The sequence below is a fragment of the Prunus persica genome, chromosome G2 (genome assembly GCF_000346465.2).
Source record: "Prunus persica cultivar Lovell chromosome G2, Prunus_persica_NCBIv2, whole genome shotgun sequence".
NCBI classification, from domain to species: domain Eukaryota; kingdom Viridiplantae; phylum Streptophyta; class Magnoliopsida; order Rosales; family Rosaceae; genus Prunus; species Prunus persica.
Genome location: NC_034010.1, coordinates 23,913,579 through 23,937,194, shown reverse-complemented (window position 1 = coordinate 23,937,194; position 23,616 = coordinate 23,913,579). Strand labels below are relative to the sequence as shown.

At 37.6% G+C, this 23,616-nt stretch overlaps 5 protein-coding genes across 5 annotated transcripts; 3 read left to right on the top strand and 2 right to left on the bottom strand.

Annotated features, from left to right (window-relative positions):
- LOC18786695 (probable inactive purple acid phosphatase 29) lies at window positions 1,215-4,083 on the top strand. The gene is made up of 4 exons (XM_007218051.2): window positions 1,215-1,792; window positions 2,086-2,480; window positions 2,667-3,117; window positions 3,810-4,083. Exons 1-4 carry the CDS (start codon window positions 1,486-1,488, stop codon window positions 3,842-3,844), a joined length of 1,188 nt encoding a protein of 395 aa, XP_007218113.1. The 5' UTR covers window positions 1,215-1,485; the 3' UTR covers window positions 3,845-4,083.
- On the bottom strand, window positions 4,147-7,127 carry LOC18784801 (pentatricopeptide repeat-containing protein At4g01570). The gene has a single exon (XM_020556878.1). It carries the CDS (start codon window positions 7,051-7,053, stop codon window positions 4,675-4,677), a length of 2,379 nt encoding a protein of 792 aa, XP_020412467.1. The 5' UTR covers window positions 7,054-7,127; the 3' UTR covers window positions 4,147-4,674.
- On the top strand, window positions 14,107-16,290 carry LOC18784851 (WAT1-related protein At3g30340). The gene is made up of 6 exons (XM_007218129.2): window positions 14,107-14,315; window positions 14,557-14,619; window positions 14,742-14,858; window positions 14,959-15,376; window positions 15,488-15,639; window positions 15,739-16,290. Exons 1-6 carry the CDS (start codon window positions 14,134-14,136, stop codon window positions 15,881-15,883), a joined length of 1,077 nt encoding a protein of 358 aa, XP_007218191.1. The 5' UTR covers window positions 14,107-14,133; the 3' UTR covers window positions 15,884-16,290.
- Window positions 17,088-20,217, top strand: LOC18784937 (ribosome production factor 1). Its single transcript, XM_007218186.2, has 11 exons — window positions 17,088-17,570; window positions 17,660-17,740; window positions 17,880-17,975; window positions 18,060-18,143; window positions 18,232-18,301; window positions 18,480-18,562; window positions 18,809-18,888; window positions 19,124-19,222; window positions 19,333-19,441; window positions 19,748-19,837; window positions 19,966-20,217. The coding sequence occupies exons 1-11, from the start codon at window positions 17,355-17,357 to the stop codon at window positions 20,002-20,004; spliced, it is 1,047 nt and encodes a 348-aa protein (XP_007218248.1). The 5' UTR covers window positions 17,088-17,354; the 3' UTR covers window positions 20,005-20,217.
- On the bottom strand, window positions 20,189-21,249 carry LOC18784607. The gene has a single exon (XM_007218279.2). The coding sequence runs from the start codon at window positions 21,187-21,189 to the stop codon at window positions 20,215-20,217; it is 975 nt and encodes a 324-aa protein (XP_007218341.1). The 5' UTR covers window positions 21,190-21,249; the 3' UTR covers window positions 20,189-20,214.

Here is a 23,616-nt window from a genome sequence, read left to right as displayed (position 1 = left end):
CTACAGTCCTGATCTCTTGGACTCCTGTGGTCCAAGAGATCGAGACTGCAATTATCTATTAGTTTATCATAAAAAAATTGGAAGGAAATGCATTACATGATGGATTTAACTAATTTAAGTTGATTATATAGCGAGCTAACAAACACCGTGAGTGTAGAAAATATGTAGTAATTAATGAAAAAAGATTAAACACACCACAATCATTTATATATAATGATTTATTACAATATTTTACATTTTATACATTGCATGGTAAGATACATAAGTGACTTAGTATCACATAGAGTTCCTATGAAAAGTTGAAACTTGAAAAGCAGCTCGCAAGTATTATATATACTAGATTCCATAGTTTATAATCACAAAGTTATGAGCTGCGTGGTGGTGAAGTGGTTGCAAATTCCGGAGTGGAGAGGGGTTCGAATCCCATTGTGTGCGAGAGCGTGAGTGAGTTTAAATTGTTTATTTTTTGAAAGTCTCGCAAGTATTATATATACTAGATTCCATAATTTATAATCACAAAGTCATCAGCAGCGTGGTGGTTAAGTGGCTGCAAAAATTCAAAGTTGAGAGGGGTTTGAACCCCAGTGTGCTCTGAGTTTAAGTTGTTTAATTTTTGAAAGTTCAGGATTTTTGAAAGTCTCGCAAGTATTATATATACTAGATTCTAGGGTAATGATTTCCCCACTCCAATTTTATCCACTTACACTCCTTTTTTAGTTATAAAATAGAGTGTAAGTGGATAAAATTGGAGTGGGGAAATCACCACTCAGATTCTATAGTTTATAATCACAAAGTCATCAACAGCGTGGTGGTTAAGTGACTACGAAAATATCTTTCTTAAAATATCGGTGAAATTATCGATAAATTGACGATATATACCTGAAATTAATTTCGCTCCCCCAAAAAAATAATAATATAGACGAAATTATCGAATTTTCGTACTGGTTTTGATTTAGTCAAAAGTGAACAGAAAAAGCAGGATTACGCATATTTAATGATAAGAGAGAGAAATTCTCTCTCTCCTGAAACAAAGGAAAGCCAACCTCATACGTACGTAGTCAGGTGTAAATTGTAATTCATGTGTTAAAAAGACAACAGTTTTCTTTTGTTATTTTCTTTTTATAATATGGCTGGAAATTCCAATGAGGGACTGGCACGTGCCAGCAAGAAAACAAGCTTGTGTGACCTGCTTACAATGACACAAAGCCATGCTGATTAGCACACTTTAATCGACCGTGGAATATGCTTACAGAAATTCTGTCAATTCTGTCTCGTGATATTTATTGTTAATTAAATTATACAGAGAGAGATATCTACCAACAAACAAATTATGCAGACTGATAAGGGCATAAAGATTCAGACTTTTGTTTGATTGTTGGAGAAAAGATTAAATGCAAAGTGTTGAATTTCTAATGGTTGTTCAGACTCTCTCCCATATAAGTAAAACCCAACTGTGGTTCGCAAGATGAGTTTGGTGCATTGAGGATGACGATGAAGGAGGTAAAGATTCCATTTTTAATAGTGGTGGTGGTGGTGGCGGCTTTGCTTCCCATATGGGTCTTGGCTGCAGCAAAACAACACCACCAAGGAGGTGAGAAGAAGAAGCTGAGGTTTGGGTCAGATGGGCAGTTTAAGATTCTGCAAGTGGCTGATATGCACTATGGGAATGGCAAGACCACGACTTGTTTGGACGTGTTTCCGAGCCAGTTTCCAACTTGCTCTGACCTCAACACCACCGCCTTTGTTCACCGCATGATTCAAGCTGAGAAGCCCAATCTCATTGTTTTCACCGGTATTTGTTCTCTCATTTCTTTGTCCTTATTAACTGATGTTCATGTTCAATTTCATAATACCAAATTAAATTTCACTGCCCACCAGATAATAGAACAGCCCATCTCTGGGATTATGCCAATAGGATGGGTTGTTTTATTATCTGATGGGCAGTGAAATTTGGTTTGTGCCTTGGTATTTGACAAATATGAATCACTCACTGACACTGTTAGGCATGCTTTGCTTAGCAAGTTTTGATTTAGCTCTGGTCCTTGCATTTCTGATTGGATTTTCTATCTGACCTGTGTGCAACAGGAGATAACATATATGGGTTTGATGCTGCGGATGCTGCTAAGTCTTTGAATGAGGCATTTGCCCCAGCAATCTCGTCCAACATCCCATGGGCAGCTGTTATGGGGAATCATGATCAGGAATCCGACCTTTCGAGGGAAGGGGTCATGAAACACATAGTTGGGTTGCAGAACACTCTGGCTCAAGTTAATCCTTTGGACCAAGATGTTATTGATGGTTTTGGGAACTACAACCTGGAGGTCTCCGGAGTTGAGGGCTCTGGTTTTGAAAACAAATCGGTTCTTAATCTCTACTTCCTTGACAGTGGAGATTACTCCACGGTTCCCTCCATAGGTGGCTATGGTTGGATCAAACCCTCCCAGCAATATTGGTTCGAACGAACTTCTGCAAAGCTTCGGGTACTAACCTCGCTATTTCGTTCACCAGTTTTGCTGGACCACATTTACAAGTCATTTCTATCAACCCATGCATAATACCTACCAATGGATTATTTTGTGATGGTTAATATTCAAACTGAATAAGTCTCTTGGTTTCTGGTTAATTCTGATGACACAGTTGATAAAACCTTTTGTTTTACTCTGCAGAAAGCATACACGAGCAAGCCACAGGCACAGAAAGCACCTGCGCCAGGGCTCACATTCTTTCACATACCATTACCAGAATTTGCTAGTTTTGACTCATCAAACTTTACAGGAGTGAGGCAGGAAGGAATTAGCTCTGCTTCTGTGAACTCTGGCTTCTTCACAACCATGGTCGCAGCAGGAGATGTGAAGGCAGCTTTCATAGGCCATGATCACCTCAATGACTTCTGTGGGGAGCTATCTGGTATAAACCTTTGTTATGCTGGGGGTTTTGGATATCACGCTTATGGGAAGGCTGGATGGGATAGGAGATCAAGGGTGGTGGTAGCGAGCTTAGAGAAATCCGAAAAGGGAGGTTGGGGAGCAGTCAAGTCAATCAAAACTTGGAAGCGCCTTGATGATCAGCACCTCACTGCTATTGATGGTCAGGTTCTCTGGAGCAAGAGCTCTGCGGGTACGTACTCCTTAAAGGACAACGAAAAACTTCAGTGCCCTATTCCTAGCTCATTCTAGACGTTGCTAAGTGATCTAGGAACATATAAATGATAGAATTTATCTTTTATGAGATGTCAACGAGCCACTTGCAAATTTGTAAACGATAATACCTTCGTTTTTGTTATGACCCTGCATAAATGTGGAGATGTTTCATTGCCCAAAACTTCTGCCTATTCACTCAAAGTTGCAGTTTTCTGAAACAACTTGTCAAGTTTTACAACCCCAAGTTTATGTGATAGGATCTAGAATTTTGTTTTTAGCTGTGCAGCTTAGTTTTCCACCTTTTCCATAGCCAATTCCCCAAGAAAATACATTCTTCCAGAATGTGTTGATCACAAGCCATCATTGCGTGTTGCCAAGATCTGTTGGAAGTAATGCCGTAACCCTCTTACAGATTAAAGCTTCCTCATATATTTCAAGACCATCTTTGCGAAACACCTCCTCCCAATTTTCCCACTCAAAATTAGAAAAGAGAAACTGGATATACATACGATCTTGAATTATGATTATGATGATTTGTGTCAAACATTGTATTAGATTCAAATGTCATTTTTGTATAATCCTTGATGCAAAGGTCAAAATGCATTCCTATTTCTCACACACTGCCACCTGCTTTTTCTCTCAGTTGCTTATTTCATCTCTGTTGAACAGGTATGCGTAGAAAGAAACCCGTTGGTGGTACTTGAGTAATGAGCATATGCAAGATCGCATGTAGGGAGAGTTTATAGGCAAGAAGTAGGCATGAGAAGTGAAAAGTCTTGTGGGGTAATAGTCATACGTGTTGTTGTAACGTAACAGACAATAAATGAAATTGATTTACGGAAGGAGATTATGTATTAAGTCATTGTATTCTATGTAACTGCGTTTTGAATAATGGCAAAGGAGGAGGCAACAAAATATAAATAATCAGGGAAATTTTGTCAAAGTTTTGGGCACTTCGGGCTGTTGAACAAGTTATCCACTATACTGTGGTTAGTGATCACGCAAATATGAAAACTTCTTCTTTCACTTAAGGAAATAGTAAAATTATCAAATATGAAAGCTTCTTCTTTCACTTAAGGAAACAGTAAAATTTACATGCTAACGCAGCATATCACCAGTATGCTTCTACTCTATTATTCTATTCGTTTCTGATCTCAGACATCTCAGCCATGGCATAACTGATATCCAACCTTTCTCCACGCAACTCTGCAGAACAAGCGACACCAATTTCTAGTATTGAACACAAGCTTTCTTCAATTATGATGTGAATCCTCGCCCTATCCTTCTTAACACGATTGTTTGAGTTCGTCTCCACTTCCAATTTTTCTAGAACAAGAACGGGATCCACAATCTCTACCACTTGCTCAGGCAGAGCTACCTTAACAAAGTTAAGAGAAATGACCAAAGTTGATAAACTATATCCATAGTCCCCAAAGGCACTTCAGAGGGCGTGCCTATCAAATTCTCATTTCACATGACTTGAAAAAGTCACAACATGTTCGACTACACTCGAACTGAATAGAACAAATTCTTTTCAGCGGAAATCATCCTTATTACGCACCATGGATGCCTTCTGATATCTCAATTTCTCAATCTCCTTACCCAGAAAATCTAAAGTAGTGTCTGTAACATGGTTGGGGGAGCAGCCTGCATCCAGCATCATTTTCAAAAATTTATATGCATCTTTGAGTCGACCTGCTTTACTATGAACTTCAATAAGTGTATTAAAAGTGACAACATCAGGATTTATTCCACTACTCTTCATCTGCCCAAAGAGCTTGTTTACTTCATCAATCCGGCTAGCTTTCCCCAGCGCATTAATCAAGGTGTTATACATAACCACGTCAAGATACCCACCCTGCTTCATTAGTTTATCCAGAACACAACTGGCTAAATCCGCTCTTCCCATCTTCCCCAGGCCTTGAATTATCACATTGTATGTTGCTATGTCTGTGGGGCAAACCTTTTCTCCCATTTCATTGAGTACACCCCATGCCTCATTGAAGTAGCCCTTCTTGACGAACGAACTCATCATGGAATTATAAGTGTAACTCACTGGGTTTTCACCCAGATCACTGAAAATCTCAAACAATTTGCAAGCTAAGCTCAGCTTTCCCTTGGCCAAGAATAAAGACAAAAAAGTATTGACCATATCAATATCAAATGAGCTTTCCCCTTTGTCCTGAACTCTTTGCCCTCTAGACAATGAAAACAGCTGAGAGGAGTGGTCAATGGGCTTAAGCTGATTAGCCAATTGATCCATATATGGAGATGATGACCACTGATCAGTATCGGTGGATACATTCTTATCATCACCTTTAACTCTGGCATCCTCTGAATCAAGGTCTGCATCCATTGTTGAGTTAGCAGAGTTTATTAAACTCATAATCTCGCTAAAGTCACCTTTACTTGGGAACAATTGTGTGTAATCCTTTCTGCTGCTCTGCGGAGTTTTCATTGAAGCCTCCATATCGGCCTTCCATTTAAGAACACTCGGCACTAGATTACCATCTCTAATATGCTTCATGAGTTTGTCTGTCCAATCCCACCTACCTTCTTTATACAACCCAATCAAGAGTGATGATATGGTAACTAAATCAACAGCAAAGCCTCTCCTTTCCATTTCTTCCACCAACCCTAACGCTTTCTCAAGCAGACCTTCCTTACAATGTTGCAACACAACAATGCTGTATGTAACACCATCCACAAACTGACCCTTCTTCTTTAAGTCACAAAATAGGGTATAAGCAGCCTCAGCTCTTCCATTCTTAAATAAACCATCAACGAGAATATTATACGTCCACGTTGAGGCTCTCACCCCGTTCTGAATCATTTTCTCAAAGAGGTGGCAGCCATCATTAACCTTCCTGGCCTTGAATAACCCATCTAGGAGAGAATTATAAACAATGGTATCCGGGATATATCCATTGAGCTGCATTTGACTAAAAATGTTGGTGGCTTCATCTATTCGATAAGATTTACAACATCCTTGAATAAGAATTCGATAGGTGATGGCGTCAGGCTCATGGCCAGAGCCCTTCAATTCCTCCCATACAGTAAGTGCATCATTCACCTTCCCAACCAAGCAGAGCACATGAATGAGGCTATTATAAGTAGGCAAATCTGGACCCACTGATTCCAAGTTAGAGTCTTTCATCTCCTTGAAGAGGCTTAGACTAGTACCCAGATCACCCCAACACCCAAATGCATGAATACAAATATTGTACCCCCAATTATCCATCTCAAACCCCTTATTCTCTCTAAGCTTATCAAACACTTGCTTAAACTCAACCCTCATGTCAGCTTTTCTAAGAGCAACCAGCAATTCATTGGAGGCAATGGAATTGGGTACCTGGGAGGAGCAGCCTCCTTCCAGAAGCTTTAGCAAAATGGACATCGCTAAACCCACCTGGTTTTTCCTAACCAGAGCAACAAGAACCGAGTTATACATATCTGTGTTCAAACTAGCACCCACCTCTTCCATAATGTCCAAGATTTCAAGCGCGTAGTCAAACTTACCTGAACGAATAAACGCGTCGAGCAAGGCTTTGAAGGTCTGGGAATCAATCACAACCCCATCTTCTTTCATGGAGTGAAGCAAATGCGGGACCTCGTGGAGGAAGCCGGCGCGGGAAGCGGTGCGGAGGATGTGGGAGTAGGTGCGCGCCGAGTGTTTGATGTTATGCGTGAGAGAGCACCATTTGAAAAAGTCGACTTTTTTGGAAGGGTGGAGGGATTGGGCGCGGAGGATTTGAAGCAGAAGAGGCTCGGAGAGTGACAGGGTGTGAGGGTCGGGGAGGTTGCGAGTACCTGAGCTTGAGAGAGTCTTAGTGATGGAGGCCACAAGCAGTATGTCTCCCAGTTGAGAAGCACTGCACTGCTCTTTGACCAGGAAAGGCCTTCCATGGCGCATTGCATCTCCGAAAACATAAATCACTACTGACGAGAAGACAAACTATATGAACTGTTTAGCAGTTTTTACTTTAGTTGGGCTGCACTTGGTAAGGCACTTTTCCTGTTGTTAGCCAGGCCCAGATCTTTAATGGGTTAGTTTTGTTGTTTGGGCTCTTCTCCTGTTTCACTCAAACTATAATGGCATCATCCAATGAAATGATGGAGAAATGAGTTAAGATTAAAATTATGACAAGCCATTTTCAGTGTAAAAAAGAAGATCAATGGAGTTTTTACATTGTTGGCTCTAAGGGCACTTTCACCTATTTGTCATGACAAAGAATAAGAGCAAGACAAAGGTTGTTACTATTTAAGTGAATAGTGATAGCCATTGCAAAACATTGTGGTGTTTCCACCCATTGCCATGACAACCACTATTCACATGAGATATGAGGAGAGTAATTTGTATAGAGTTTTGGTGTGGGAAGTGAAGAATATGACTAAGTATTTATTTTTAAAAAAATTCTGAAATTTTTTGTAGACTTTTTTTCTTTTTTTAAAAAAAAAATTTTTGGTTGCTAACGTCAGCAAACCCAGGCTAGAGCACGAGCTCATTTTGCCTGAGGGATGGCCTGGTTTCGTGGGCACCAGCAACTCTCCTGGCAACTTCAACCCGCTGGAAGATAAATTTGGGGCATGGGCCCCCTCCTGCCCTGGTAAGGGCAGCCCACGGGAACTGCTCTAATTGTATAAAAGAGTATGGAGCGAGCTGTAAAGTAAGATGTCTTAGCAGGTGTTGAACCAAAAAAATTCACAAAACAAAATAAAATAAATAAACATGGGTTTGGATAAGCCCCTCCTGCCCTGGTCCTCACCCTATGCTTGTTTTCAAAACAAGTTTGAAACACCCTGGAAGTCATATTGTTCCTAATATTATGCTTAGAGAAAAGGAAGGGATCATGATTCAATAAATAAGGGAAGAGGATAATCAGATAAGGGGGAGGAGGAATCCAATTTGAATGGGAATTCTTTTATCTCAAATCTCTCTCATAAGGACCCTATAAAAAGGAGCAGAGAAAAGAAAAAGGGAGACAGCCGGTAGGCTGTAGGGAGATACAAAAAATAAAAATAAAAAAAGATGCGGCAAGGCTTGGGGAAGAATGGAGCACATCCATGCTAGAGAAAAATTACAGAGGCAATCAAGGCTCCTCTCTTGAGGTCCTCCATGTTGGGTGGCAACCCTTTAATCAATCAAATGGATGGCAATCCATGTGAGTTCTCTGGATGACAGGTCCAATTTGGGTACAAAACCCATAAACAAAACAATGGGGAAGGGGGTGTTAATCTCACAGCAAATAAAAATGGGTTCTAACTCTACCTTTGGAGAATCTGATCAATTTTCTCCCTCTCTGTCAAAAAAACAAAGGCACACTAATTTCTTCTGTGTTTGGACTAGGGGTAGGCATCTAAAGCCGAAATACCAAAATCATACATTAACCATACCGTACCATACCGATTTAATACCGTTTCATTTAGGGTAGGGAGATATTCGGTACCGTACTATACTGTACCAATAGAGTATGGTATGGTAGTGGTATCAAATATTTGGTATTGGTCAATATCATACCGTACCGTACCGAATACTGAAGAATAATTTTTTGATCTGCCCTTAGTTTCCAAGAGATCAATACTTTAATGCATTATGCCAGAGAAATATATATATTCTGCTGTGGAAAGTACTTTTAGAGGGCTTAGTTGCATTGCTTTCAGTCACATCTATAGAGAAAGCACGTGCTCCACATCCTTTCGGAAAATGTAAGCTGGAAAGTTCAAAAAGATTTTGAATATTCTATTAGCCGTTCAGACTGATTGAGACTTGGATACATTGTTTCATGCAAAACCAATAATTTTTCAGTAAGATGTATATTTCTATCTATATATACTACTGTCAAAGCTATGTTGTTTGTACAAGCTTCTTCAAGCTTTCTGAGGTTTGAAAGCCTCAAACATGGTCGAGATTTTAGCATACATAAGTTTGGTGAAGCTGTTTGTTTTATGTCATTTTATTTCTTTTGTTTTATGTCGTTTTATTTCTTGGATTTGGTTGATTTGGATATTGAATATGTTGATGGATATTGATTTCGTTGATTAGATTTGGATATTGAATATGTTGAATCTTTGAATCTGTAACTTAGGCATCACTTATTTTGGTGAATGAATATGTTGAATATTGAATTGGTTCATTTTTTAGTTGTGTCATTTATGTACCGAAATAGTATCGATACCGATTTGGCACGGTATGGTACGATACCAACTTTGGCAAACGATAATCTCATATCATACCATACTGGTTTTAATTTTCGGTATCGGTAGCGGTATGAGCTCAATACTATACCGTACCCACCCCTAGTCTGGACTGGTCTAAAACTAAAACAAAAAAAACAAAAAACAAAAAATCAAGTTGTTTCAATCGGTGGCTGGACCAAAGCTTTTTTGGGCTCCTTGCTCGTGGCTAACTGACAACAAATATCAAAGGCCCAAAATAGAATAATGGGCTGTCAAAAATAATTATCCATTGACTCTCAAAAGCCCATAGTAATTAATGAGTAATCCAAATAATTACCCATTAAATTTAAAAGAGGCCCAAATTTCCAATTATATGGTAAATGGATTAATTTTATATTTAAAAAATCTTCATAGACATATTTGGGTCCAAATGCAAATGTCAATTTTAGAAAATTAGTGGGTTAATCAAAATTGCTCATTATTTTTCTTGGACATTGACAAAAAGAAAAATGATACAACACCATCTAATTTTTCTCATGGGTCATCTACCCATGCAAATTTTATTGAGATTAATTTCATATCTCTCAAATACAAATTCTCAATTAGTGGGCTACACTTACCCATTAATTTTTAATTTTTCTCATGGGTCATCTACCCATGCAAATTTCAATGAGACTAAATTCAAATCTCTCAAGCACAAATTCTCAATTAGTGGCTACACTCGCCCATTAATTTCTAATTTTTTTCATGGGTCATCTACCCATGAAAATTCCAATGAGATTAAAATCAAATCAAACACAAATTCTCAATTAATGGGCCACACTTACCCATTAGTCTCCAATTTTTTCCATGGGTCATCTACCTATGAAAATCTTCAAATTGTTTCAAAGACACAAATTCTAAATTATTGGGCTACACTTACCCATTAATTTTCAAATTTTGAAACTACGTTAGTTTGATCCCATTAAGGGTACGTAGGCAGTCTAGCATCTCAATAGACGCAAGCGCAACCAAATTTGAATCACTGGTTACATCAACCAAATTCCCACAAATCAAATATCTATCTTCACACAAATCAATTTCGAACTATGTTGGTTTGATCCTGTCAAAGGTACGTAGGCAGTCTAGCATCTCAATAGACGCAACAGCAACCAAATTTGAATCCCTGGTTTATTCTTAACCAAATTCACCCCAAACACATATCAAAATCGAATCCCCAGTTTATTCAGCTAAATTCACTCAAACACTTTTTTCAATCAAATTTTATTGAAATTTCCCCTTTTTGCAATGAGTCATTTATTCATTACAATTCTTTGAACTACGAGTAGCTTGATTCCCACAAGGCATACGTAGGCACCATAAGGTTGGACTTGAGAGCAGCCGCAAAACCAAACACGCACGTTCTGTTTCTTTATGATGGAATCAAAGGGTGTTCCCTTGAGTTAAGAGATTGTAATTAAGAGACACTGCGTCTCAAATGGATCGAACCTAAAATAATAAAACCTCATTATGTAATTAGTGTGGTGAAATTATGTTGGGAGAATCACATTTTCCTTCAAAAATGCACAAAAAATAAATAAATTCAAACATGGATTTGGATAAGCCCCACAATGTTGTGTGAGTTTGGTCCTCACCCTATGCTTGTTTTCAAAACAAGTTTGAAACTCCCTAGAAGTCATATTGTTCCTAATCTTATGACTAGAGAAAAAGGAAGGGATCATGATTCAATAAATAAGGAAATAGGATAATCAGATAAAGGGGAAGAGTAATCCAATTTGAATGGGAATTCTTTCATTTAAAATCTCTCTCATAAGGACTCTATAAAAAAGGAAGAGAGAAAAGAAAAAGGGGGTACAACCGGCAGCCTGTAGAGAGATACAAAAATAAAAAATAAAAAAAGATGCGGCAAGGATTGGGGAAGAATGGAGCACAGCCATGTTGAAGAAAAATGACAGAGGCAATCAAAGCTCCTCTCTTGAGGTCCTCCATGTTGGGTGGCAACCCTTTAATCAATCAAATGGATGGCAATCCATGTGGGGTGGCATCCCTTGAATCAAAATTTCTTGGATGTTCAATCCATCATTGGGTAATAAACCCTGAAATCAAAGCATTGGGTTTTGCACCCCGGAAACAAAGCTTGAGTATTTCACCCTGAAAACAAATATGGGTTTGCACCCTGAAAACAAGTTTGGGTATTGCAACATAGAAATAAAGTTTGGGTGTTCCCTTGAAGTAAGGGATTGTAATTAAGAGACACTGCGGCTTAAATGGATCGAACCTAAAATAATAAATTCCCATTATTTAATTAGTGGTGGTGAAATTATATTGGGAGGATCACATTTTCCTTAAAAATGCACTCAAAAAAAAAAAAAAAAAAACAAACATGGGTTTGGATAAGCCTCACAATGTTGCGTGGGTCTGGTCCTCATCAGATAAAGGGGAGGAGGAATCCAATTTGAATGGGAATTCTTCCATCTCATATCTCTCTCATAAGGACTCTATAAAAAGAAGGAGAGAAAAGAAAAAAGGGGGGGACAGCCGACCGCAGTGGCGGAGCCACTCCTAGACCTGGAATGGCCCTGGCCTCACCATATTTTTATCCCTCTTTTATGATATTATATATAATATATAGAATTTGTAATAAACAACTTAGAATTTAAGTTAAAATTTCCTCTAAAACAAATTAGACATGAGTCAATTAGAAATATTTAGCTCTAAACATGTAATTATTGAATACTTAGGTGTTTTATGTATTTGTATTTTCTACTTCCGCACTCTAAACTTTACAATTCTAGCTCCATCCTTGACCGGCAGGTTGTAGAGAGATACAAAAATAAAAAATAAAAAAAAATGCGGAAAGGCTTGGGGAAGAATGGAGCACAACCATGCTGAAGAAAAATGATAGAGGCAATCAAGGCTCCTCTCTTGAGGTCCTCCATGTTGGGTGGCAACCCTTTAATCAATCGAATGGATGGCAATCCATGTGGGGTGACATCCTTTGATTCAAAATTTCTTGGATGTTCAATCCATAATTGGGTAATAAACCCTGAAATCAAAGCATTGAGTTTTGCAGCCCGAAAATAAAGCTTGGGTATTTCACCCTGAAAACAAATACAGGTTTGCACTCTGAAAACAAGTTTGGGTATTACACCCTAGAAATAAAGTCTGGGTGTTCCCTTGAAGTAAGGGATTTTAATTAAGAGATACTGTGTCTTAAATGGGTCGAACCTAAAATAATAAAACCTCATTATTTAATTAGTGGTGGCGAAATTATGTTGGGAGGATCACATTTTCCTTCAAAAATACCCACAAAAAAAAAAAAATCAAACATGGGTTTGGAAATCCCCACAATGTTGCGTGGGTCTAGTCCTCATCAGATAAAGGGGAGGAGGAATCCAATTTGAATGGGAATTCTTCCATCTCATATCTCTCTCTCATAAAGACTATAAAAAGGAGGAGAGAAAAGTAGAGGGAGGGGAGTTGGGTTGGGGGGGGGAGGGGAAGGGTATTAAGAGATACTACGTACCTAAAATAATAAAACTCCATTATTTAATTAATGATAGTAAAGTTATATTGGGAGGATCACATTTTCCTTCAACAATAGGTTCAATACAATCCTCCCAAATGCAAAAAACATATGTATTCAACTAATATGTGTGGCTTGTTAGTGATTGCATGGTGCTATATAGTTTCACATAGTGCATATGAAGTGCTAATAAAAATCTTGGGAGACTTCGGAAAAGGCCAAATGAGAGAGAAATTTTTTAAAAGAACCCAAAATGGACAAAATTACCTTTATTTATTTTTAGATTTTCTAAGGAATCTTTTACATTTGCATGTCTTTTGTTTGAAAATTGAGAGGTTTTTTTGTCCTTTTTGAAAAAGCTTTGACTTTGTCTAAAAGTAAAAGTTTTTTTTTTTAATGATTAAAACCTAAATTTACTAATGAAGGTGCCCATGTACATTGCATAGAACGATGCTGACACTCGTTAGTGTATATATATATATATATATATATATCAAGTGGATCCCCGGAATATTCCATACAAAATGTATAAAATATATGTCCATTTTCATCATGTGTTTGATCGTGACGCGTCTACAAACATCAGCAGCAGATATACATGAGATTTTTCATCCAAGCTAATAACAAAACTAACTTGTCGTTGCACTTTGCTAGCAAGAAAGAACCATTAGCTTCACGTTGGCTTATATCCTTTTTGGTTTTTCCAAGATTTGACATATTGTTCTGCTAGACAATGCCACAGCAATGAATGATACATTTTCCTTCCAAATCTTGCACTGATACATACTGTTTAAAAGGGAAGTATTAGATACCATCTTCAACAAATCAGTGCCATCATGTCTGCCTGCCAGCCAGTGCCAACTTTTTGAAGATGCTTATTATATCCTGCATATTTCTTCTGACTTCTTCCTAATTAATTTTCCTTAAATTGTTTAAAACAAAAGAAAGAAAGAATTGATTACTTATTAAATAAATGGAGCCTAATATTAAATAAATGCAATATAGAATTGATTACTTATCTGAAGTCATTGATAGTGATGGATTGCTTGGTAATTGATTCTGTACGTAACTTTATGACAAATTTCCAGTAAAAAGACAGCTAAAAGGGTTGAAGAAACTATTAAAAAATGCATGTTGGTTGCATCAACCACTGTTCAAATGATGCCTAGAATTTTACCCTGTCTATCCCCAAATATGGGAGGGTGGCCTGCTTGGCCTATATATATATATATATGTTTTGGATCACAATAATCAGAAAGAAGTGAGAGGGCAGGCTCACATATAGTTAAGATGAATTGCTGTGAACAATGGAAGCCTATTGTTGCCATGTTGGTCATAAACTTTGCATTGGCTATGGTTAATGTACTTTTGAAGAAGACTTTGGATCAAGGATTGAACCATTTGATTATTGTTACTTATCGACAGTCGATTTCTGCTGTTTTCTTGGCACCTATTGCCTTCTTTTGGGAAAGGTAAGACCTATATTTTTACTCAATTCCTCATCAATCGCCATCAATTCGGCTCAGAAATTTTTGTGGAACTATTAAGAGTAATGTTACATGTATCATATCATATATATTTCCTGATCATATTGTTTGTATAGATACAACTTATGTCTTTTGGGTTCATCTCATTTCTGCAGAAGACTTAGTCGGTAAATATGGTGTAAATAGTTTCGTTCGACTACCTAATGTGTAGTTAGTTTTCTTGCAGAAAAAGCAGACCGGAGCTCACATTTCGAATCATATGCCAACTTTTCTTCAGTGCTCTTATTGGGTTAGTAATGGCATTGCCAATTGATGAGGTTCCTCTGATTTCATTTATTTTATCTCATTTTTCATTTGATGTTGTCATATAATGCACTGAGAATCTTTGGCAAATGTACTTATGTCCTTCAGGGTAACATTCACACAATACTTATTTCTTATTGGACTTCAATACACCTCTGCGACATATTCCTGTGCCTTTATCAACATGGTGCCTGTTTTCACCTTCCTATTGGCTCTACCGTTTGGGTAAAGTGCACACAATAAGATAATTACTATATTAATTACTGACTTAAACCACAATTACTGCAATTAACTTCATTATAATTGGCTTTAATTAACTTTCCAGGCTAGAGAAAGTGAACATAAAGAGCAAGGGTGGCATAGCCAAAATCCTGGGTGCGCTGATATGTATTGCTGGAGCTTTGTCATTGACATTGTACAAAGGAATGCCACTAACAAACCCTAATTCACAAGACACAACTCAAATGCAAAACCATGTCAATACCATGACTTCAGCTAAGAAGACAGGGAGGTGGGCAGTTGGTTCAGTGCTTTTGCTGGTAGGCTGCCTCTTGTGGTCTTCATGGTTCCTCATACAAGCAAAAATTGGCAAGAGCTATCCTTTTCAATACTCCAGCACCGCTATCTTGTCGTTTTTCGGTGCCATTCAGGCAGCCATCTTGTACCTTATCACTGAGAGGAACCTCACCATGTCAATGTGGGCTATGAAGGGAAAGTTGGAGATCTTAAGTGTCACATATGCTGTGAGTATTTTCTTTCTTCTGCATCTCTTGACCCGTCTTCACCCTTCAAATTTTGCCTAGCTAGCACATGTGTTCGATTCGATTCGATTTTCGTGTGTGTTTTCGACACAGGGAGCAGTTGGGTCAGGGTTGTGCTACGTAGGGATGTCATGGTGTGTGAAGCAAAAGGGTGCGCTATTCACAGCAGCATTTACACCCACCATTCAGATATTTGTGGCTATGGTGGACTTCTCTTTCTTTCATGAACAAATTTATCTTGGAAGGTTGACTCAATTATATATATTTTGGATGCAAAAATATTATTTTTACTGTCATGAGATTATATTTCCCTGTTGCTAATTAATAATTGACCTATTGAACAGTGTGGTGGGATCTGTCCTGGTCATAATTGGCATGTACATTTTACTGTGGGGTAAAAGCAATGATCCAAAGTTAATTGTGATCAAGCATACACAAGCAGCTGAAGATGAAGATGCAGAATGTGGTCCAATGCCACAAAACAAATAACCTTCTGTAATTTTATATTTTTACTTGTTACCATAGTGATCAGCTCAATGTTGGAAGACTATCACCAATTCAAATAAGACAGCAGAATTTGCAACCTCTAAACTGTCTGGCTTTAATATTTTGGTAATCCATAAGCTGGATTGCCCTTTGGTAAAGAATAATTTTAGATAGTGGCGATTTTAGGATTATTAGCACAAGAGCTCATGGTGTAAAAGTGGAGGCACAGGCACAGGCACAGGCACAGCACGGAGGCAACCCTTAGGCGACACCCGGGGACAAAAGCAAAAACCAAAGGGATTAAAGTGGCCAAATTGAAATTACAAGGACTTTTTTTATCTTTTTTCTGATAAAAGTGATAAAACACATAAATCAAAAGTGACTTTTTGCATTATTTATTTATTTATTAATCCTAGCTCATGTAATTTTAAAATAAAATAAAATAAAATAAAACCTAAGCCAAAATCTTGTTGTTTTGAGGCAGATTATTTAAAAAAAAATTGCCTGGGCCAAAACGATGTCATTTTATCCAATATTTTTATTATGAAAAAAAAAAGCAAAAAAAGAGAAAGCACGCAGCAGCTGAATAGGTGGTGCCTTCAAAGGGTAGCACCAACTACAAAACTCGACCTCCACAAACATTTTCGTGGCGTACAAGAGGTCACTTGACCGGGGAAGCGATAATGAGGAGAATGTCAATCTCACTATCAACAAATGTAAAAAAATTATAAGACTTAAACATTTTAAATGTTTTGACAGTTTAATTGGCCTCCTCAAATAATTACCTCGCTTTAAACTCCTCATTGTAGCATCTCCCATCGTTTGACCCCATGATGAATCTGATCACAAAGAGGCCACATTTTTAACAGTCAATTTTTTCATCTGGTGTGGACTCTAGTGGGGCTTTTGATCCTTAAAGGATGCTGTTGGATCTCTATTTTTGTTATTTTTGGGCTGCAACCACATAACAATATAGATTGGTCTTAATTTCTTTATTGGGTTAAAACTAAAAATTGTGGGCCGGACCTTAAGCTCAAATCTTCATAAAATATAGTCAGAAAATTAATATTATCCAAATTCTACAAATGATTTCATTTAGTCAGATTTTATTTTCAGTCACATATTGATTTTATTTTTTGTCATTAAAAAAGAAAAGAAAAGAAACACACACAAAATAGAAAAAGACGTGAAGAAAATGAAATCTCGAAAAAAGTGAGGGTATCAAAATTCAGACAAAAGGCTGGAATTATTATTTTATAATTCAGCACATAATAATTTCAGCCTGGAGCAAATAAAATAAAATAAAATCCAGCAGGAAAAAAAACACCAAAAGTAAAATAAAATAAAAGAGGGAAATAACTAGATAAACCCTAGTGGCTACTACTGTGGCCGAACAAAAACCCTAACGTGAGGTAGAGGAAGGTGATCTGAGTCTGAGCAAGGTGTGCTATCAATCAATAGAGCAATTGGGAAAATGGGGGGCAATGATAAGAGGAAGCGAAGCGAAAGTGAAGGAGGAGATGAACAACCGATAGAGAAGAAGAGGGAGATTCTGCCGTCGATGATAAAGAACAAGGAGAAGAGGTCGGCGATCCACGCCAAGCTCAAGCAGCAGAAGAAACTCGAGAAGCGCAAGAAGGCCAAAGCTCGCGACGCCGCCGAGAAGCGCGCTCTCGAGCTCGGCGAGGAGGTAATTTTGAATTTTGAATTGGTATTTTAATGATTGATTTTTAGTTTTGGTTTATTTAGCTAATTGCTGTTGCTAATTGCACTGTGTAGCTTCCGGCGAAGAAGATCCCTAAGACGATTGAGAACACCAGGGAATTCGATGAGACTGTTTGTAAGCCCGACGACGAAGAGGTTTCTCTCTCTTGCTTGGTTTTTTGCTTGTCTTTTATTGCCTTGCAATGTAGCAAATCTGAAAGTGATGTTCTTTATGCATCAAAAATAAAATGATGGTTTGCTTAATTTCAGCCTTTTGTATTGTGTTCAATTGCAGCTGTTTGCTGGAAATGATGCCGATGAATTTAGTTCGATTTTAAAGCGCGAAAGGACTCCAAAAATATTAATCACTACTTGCCGTTTCCATTCTTCTGTATGTACTGTCCTCCATGCCCACTTTTTTGCTATTTTGTGTAGGTTATCTTTGGTTTATGGTTTTTTTGTTTTGGGTTTGCAGAGGGGGCCTGATTTAATAAAGGAACTACTTTCAGTGATCCCAAATGCACACTACTATAAAAGAGGAACTTATGACTTGAAAAAGGTGCTTTCTTGTTCGAAAATTTTCCCTTTCCAATATAAAAAACTTGAAATTCGAACAATTTATATATGTATGTTTCTATCTTTTGCAGATTGTAGAATTTGCAAATAAGAAAGACTTCACATCCATAATTGTTGTTCACACCAATCGCAGGGAACCAGGTTGGTCCTATCTCATTCTGGAGGTTTCTATAGAATCTTTCTGTCAATATTTGCTCTCTCGGGCTTTTATTCTGATGATAAACTTTTAGGTTGTTGGTGAAGTCACTGAAGTGTTATCTTCCGCTTCTCTTGTTGTTGTGAATTTATCTAACTGTCAGCTATTGTAATAATTTTGTAGATGCTTTCGTAATAATTGGCTTACCTACTGGACCTACTGCCCATTTCAAGCTCTCAAATCTTGTTTTACGCAAGGATATCAAGGTTGGTCACATTCCGTTTTTTGTATTAAGACAAAACTAGTGGTTGACACTGTTGTTACACATATTGCACTGAAGGGTGTTTGACTTTCTTTTTTCACCAATGGAGAGTAAAAAGTGGATACATATTAGAAACTTGTAAACACTTGAACAATACATCCTACAGTTTGTCTAGTCTCCTTGGATTTTCATTCAACTACACTATTAAATAGTTGTTTTGTTTCTTATTCTTTATTTGAAATACCTGCAGAATCATGGAAATCCAACCAGTCATGAGCCCGAGCTTGTATTAAACAATTTTACAACACGCCTTGGTCATCGTATTGGAAGGTTGGGTTCTTTATCTTGTTTAAAACGTTCTCCCAAACTATAGGCAATGCATTTTAGTACTTTTAGGTTGGCGCACACCTCATCATATGTGGTCTAAATTGAAATGAGTGCACCGTACTATTCTATTTTTTTCCCTGTACAATTAGCTTTAATAGCTGTTTGATATCTAAATAAGAATGGTATTAATCCACCTCTCCCTTTCTAATGGTTTGCATTGTTGATCCGTTTTTTTCAGATCAATACAGTCACTTTTCCCACAAGAACCAAACTTTCCTGGTCGGCGAGTTGTAACTTTCCACAACCAGCGAGATTTTATATTCTTCCGGCATCATCGGTGTGCTTCTTTGGCATTTTTAAGTTGTTGCAATGAGAAAATATTTTACTATTTATTTTTTCTAAAGCTTCTCTTTTGCTAATGAATACACTGCATTACCATGCGTTCAGGTATATTTTTGAAGCCAAAGAGACTAAACAGACCGAGTCAAAAGGTAAAAAGACCAAGGATGCCAAGGGTGAGAGTGAACCTCAAGGGAAAGTGATTGCCCGTCTTCAGGTTGGTGCCAATCAGTTTATCTTTTCTTCCCTCTCACTTCTTTTTATTCATCTTGATCTGTTTGGCTCAGGCCTCACTCCACTACTTGGAAATATCTTTATGCTTTGTTGGTCCTTCACTGTGGTGTGGTTCACAAATGGAAGTAGGAAGGGAGAGTACTGACACATGGCCTTCATAGGATGCAGTTTACTAGGATGAAATCACGGATTTAAAAGTTGTCTTTATATACTCTCAGAAACAGTTATAAGTCCCTTGTCAAAAACATATATGGTTTGTCATAACACTGTTTCCATCTTAAACACACAGGAGTGTGGCCCTCGTTTCACCCTTAAACTACTCAGTCTGCAGCATGGGACCTTTGATACTAAAGGCGGGGAATATGAGTGGGTTCACAAGGTAGTCCACTTATCAATCAATTTGTTTCTCTATATTGACTTCATAATTTTTTATCTTAAGCAAGTATTCAATAATATCTCTTACTCATAGTTGGCTGTATATTTTTCCCCTACTCATTTGATTTACAGCCGGAAATGGACACTAGCAGGAGGAGGTTTTTTTTGTGACTTGCTTTGGAATATTGCTCGAGTTTATCATTGCTGGATTGCAATCTCTGTTTAACAGTTGCTACCCCGTGGCCAGTAGTAAATCAGCCCGGAACATTTTTTGTATTTTAAGATCAATTTTGTGCTGCTCAATTCCTATGACTCGCGGTAAATTCTGTATCAAATATTGGAAAAAGATTAGTAATTGGTGGAAACTCATATTTCTTCTCATCATTTTCTCATTTCTACCTTGCTTGTGTTGCAAACAACTGCTGTCCTACTTTTATACACAGAATGTAATTGTGTGATGTGAGTGAATGCTTCTCTGATTACATAAAGGCAAATCAAAACAAATATACCTCCAAAAGCAGCAACTCGCAACACCAATCTCTCTGGTGGGGTGTTTGTGGTTAGATAAGCACAATCTATGATTATCAAAATCCAGCTTGAACTCCCGAGCAAAGACCTAATCAGTATGAACTTTCCTCTTTTTGTTCCCCCAAGCCGGCATATAATCCTCCAACACAGGGTGCCCACAACCAAAAAAGTGGTCAATGACCATCCCCTGTAGGATATTAATGTTCCTCCCACAATCAAAACCTCTTTACGACACACACAAGATGCACACTCACCTGAAAAAGTTGATGAGACTAGAGCGTCAAAACCAGTATAGTAGGGTAAGATGACAGAATCCAAGTATATGCTTGCATGCAAAATTCCAGAGATGGTTGATGTCTCAAAAAGCACGTACTTGATGTCTGTTTCTGCTCCATTGTCGAAGGTTAGAGCAGAAATCAGAACCAGCAGGAGGATTGCTGGACCGGTGCATGAGAGAGGAAAGGCAGAGTTTATCCGGTGGCCCTTGGCTAAGGCCAAGATGATAAGTGGAAGAGCAATTGGACCGGAAGGTAGCAAGTACCTTTTTGACTGACTAAAACTTTGACCTCTACCTGATATGTGCATCACCATAAAGACCAGGGTTGCCAAGTATGACGCTGCTGCAAAGAAAAGAAGCAGAAAATCCACAGCAGGCGAGTAGTTTCCTGGGTAAACACTGTCACAGAAGTAGTGGTAAGGGCAATTGATCGGATCCAAGGTTTCCTCCACCTGCCATCTTGTACATTTGAGAAATGTTAACCGGATATCTTCCACGGTCCATTCGGGTTGCCATGCTGCATATTCGGGTCGTAAGACGTTCCAATTCATTGCAGTTTTAGTTGAAACTGTGTTTCTTCCTGCGCCCCTCTGTTTCACAAACAACCATCTATATATATGTGTATAAATCTCCCAGGACATGAATGTTGGGTTTTGCTCTAAAAAATTAAAACTTGGCTATTTGTTAGTTGAGATGTTTCTGCTAAAGGTGAACCGGATGAAGAAAGATCAACCAACTATTCTTGCGTTTCCTCATCCGTACATGACCATTGGGTTTATTTTATTGCAAGGGAAACCATTTATATTAAGAAAAATGCAGCCAGAGGTTACTTTTCATAAATGGTGTTGCTATAGACGACGGGGTCTAGCCCAATCAAAAAAGTTTTGACTTGTAGTTTAGTGATTTTAAGTTTGAATTCTCATGACACCTTGATAGCGTGTGTGTGTGAGAAACTTCCCCTCTTGCAGTTTAGATTATCGCTTGTATTTATAAAAAAAATGGTGTTGCTATTAGTTTGACAACTTAAGCTTTCTCCAATGTGATTTGCTTTAGAAATACCATATTGGGATTTTATTTTCTTGGTACGTTTTGATGGGATTGAACTAATAATATATCATAATCCTATTCCTTTTCTGCCCCCTCTTCAACCATCGACTTATATTGTTAAAAAAATATATATATCATCGACTTATTATATTGTGATTTTTTTTATAGTTACTAAAGAAAAGTAAATACAAAAAAAAGTTTGGGATTGATAGAAAATGGCCTCAAAATTGAAGATATATTTTGTAATGAATTGAGTGGCAAGGTCAAGTGGGTGTGTAGGTTAAATCGAGCAGGAATAAGGGAGGGTGACTGGTTGAGGCAACTTGCTTCCAAAGGGAATGTGCCTGTTGGGTTTGGTAGGTGATTGCAAATTGGCAACTAAATATTGGTGATGGATTAGCAAAGTAGTAGGAGGGGTGGAGTTTTTATTTTTTATTTTTTATTTTTTATTTTTTATTTGGGTTTAATTTGGTTCTAAGCAAAAGGTTTCAAAACACAAAGTTATTAAAATTTGAACCCCAGCTGAGTCTATAAATATATAGAAAAGAGGGTGAGGGTGCATATTTGTTAAGATGCTGACGAATGCTACTATGGAATAGTTTATAACAAGCTTTGGTGGTGAAGGCCTGCAACTTTTGTGAATTATATTTATATCAAGGGGTGGAGCTGGAATTGTAAAGTTTGGGGGGTCGAAGTAGAAAATGCAAGTATATAAAACACTTAAGTATTCAATACTTACATGTTTAGAGCTAAATATTTCTAATTGAGTCATGTCGAATTTATTTTTGAAGAAATTTTAACTTAAATTCTAAGTTGTTTATTATAAATTCTATATATTATATATAATATAATAGAGGAGTGATAAAAATATGGGGGGGAGGGGGGGCCAGAGCCACTCCAGGTCTAGGAGTGGCTCGGCCACTGTTTATATTAACTTTGGATATGATCTAAGAAATTTCAGTTCTATATTGTTATTATTATTATCACTCACTACTATATTATGTGCTATATTAGAAAAACCATAGGTTCAACGTTCGAAGTCTGGCCTTTATATGCTTGAATTACTGACTAATTGATAGTCGAAGAATACTTCTTGATTTAATGTTAAAAGAGATTACAAGTTCGAGTGTTCTTACTAACGACTAATAGACTATAGAGTGATCCTATTGGCCAACTATAGAGCACACAGATTTGATGTAGAATATAGAGTGATCCTTTAGAACACAATATAAGTCGTTCATTTAATCCTATCTTAATCCTATCTTCTTTTTTCCTTTTCTCGTTATGGCAAAAAAAAAAGGGTCATGCTAGGGAGACCAACTTTAGATCCCACCCTCTGGACCTTTTCTTATTGCAATAAAAAGTTGTCCTCATAAAAAGTACCGGAGGGTTTACGCCAATTCACGCGATGAGAGGATATGATGATAACGAGCTAATTAATTTAATTACATGTTTGATTGAGCTCCTGATTTTGCAATTAGTTGAAAATCTCATTATTAATTATTTGAAGAAGGGTAACAAACAAGGAAATAGATTCTATTCACATGCGTTATTTTATTTAAAATTCAATCAATTGCACACCCTTGGGCTTGGCATGTTTTGAGATTATCACTCCTGTAATAAAAAACAAATGCATACTCCAATAGTTTCAATTTTGAGCTGGTAATTCTGTAAGTATTTTGGATAAAAGATATAGAGAAAGAGGGCACACAAGTACCCATATGCGTAATTTAAGCAGGGGTTTTGAAAGATGGTGATGGGAATGCAAATACATTGCCCTCTTGAAATGATAACCTCCCTTGGTCTATTTGTATGCCCAATGGCCTTCTTTATCTCCATGCATGGCTACTGGTGGCAATGTTGGCCCTTTGGAATTTGTCCACGGTACCCTGGGCATAAGTTCTTACAAAACATGTAAAATTTGGGCCCAA

What these genes read in the sequence shown, in the direction of transcription:
- LOC18786695 (XM_007218051.2), top strand. Translation starts at nt 1,486, where the DNA reads ATGACGATGAAGGAGGTAAAGATTCCATTTTTAATAGTGGTGGTGGTG. An exon ending in CAATCTCATTGTTTTCACCG is followed by an intron (nt 1,793 to 2,085) that starts GTATTTGTTCTC and finishes TGTGTGCAACAG; the next exon opens with GAGATAACATATATGGGTTT. An exon ending in GAACTTCTGCAAAGCTTCGG is followed by an intron (nt 2,481 to 2,666) that starts GTACTAACCTCG and finishes TTTACTCTGCAG; the next exon opens with AAAGCATACACGAGCAAGCC.
- LOC18784801 (XM_020556878.1), bottom strand. Translation starts at nt 7,053, where the DNA reads ATGCGCCATGGAAGGCCTTTCCTGGTCAAAGAGCAGTGCAGTGCTTCT.
- LOC18784851 (XM_007218129.2), top strand. Translation starts at nt 14,134, where the DNA reads ATGAATTGCTGTGAACAATGGAAGCCTATTGTTGCCATGTTGGTCATA. An exon ending in ATTGCCTTCTTTTGGGAAAG is followed by an intron (nt 14,316 to 14,556) that starts GTAAGACCTATA and finishes GTTTTCTTGCAG; the next exon opens with AAAAAGCAGACCGGAGCTCA. An exon ending in TCTTAAGTGTCACATATGCT is followed by an intron (nt 15,377 to 15,487) that starts GTGAGTATTTTC and finishes TTTTCGACACAG; the next exon opens with GGAGCAGTTGGGTCAGGGTT.
- LOC18784937 (XM_007218186.2), top strand. Translation starts at nt 17,355, where the DNA reads ATGGGGGGCAATGATAAGAGGAAGCGAAGCGAAAGTGAAGGAGGAGAT. An exon ending in CTTGCCGTTTCCATTCTTCT is followed by an intron (nt 17,976 to 18,059) that starts GTATGTACTGTC and finishes TTGGGTTTGCAG; the next exon opens with AGGGGGCCTGATTTAATAAA. An exon ending in AAGTGATTGCCCGTCTTCAG is followed by an intron (nt 19,442 to 19,747) that starts GTTGGTGCCAAT and finishes TTAAACACACAG; the next exon opens with GAGTGTGGCCCTCGTTTCAC.
- LOC18784607 (XM_007218279.2), bottom strand. Translation starts at nt 21,189, where the DNA reads ATGAATTGGAACGTCTTACGACCCGAATATGCAGCATGGCAACCCGAA.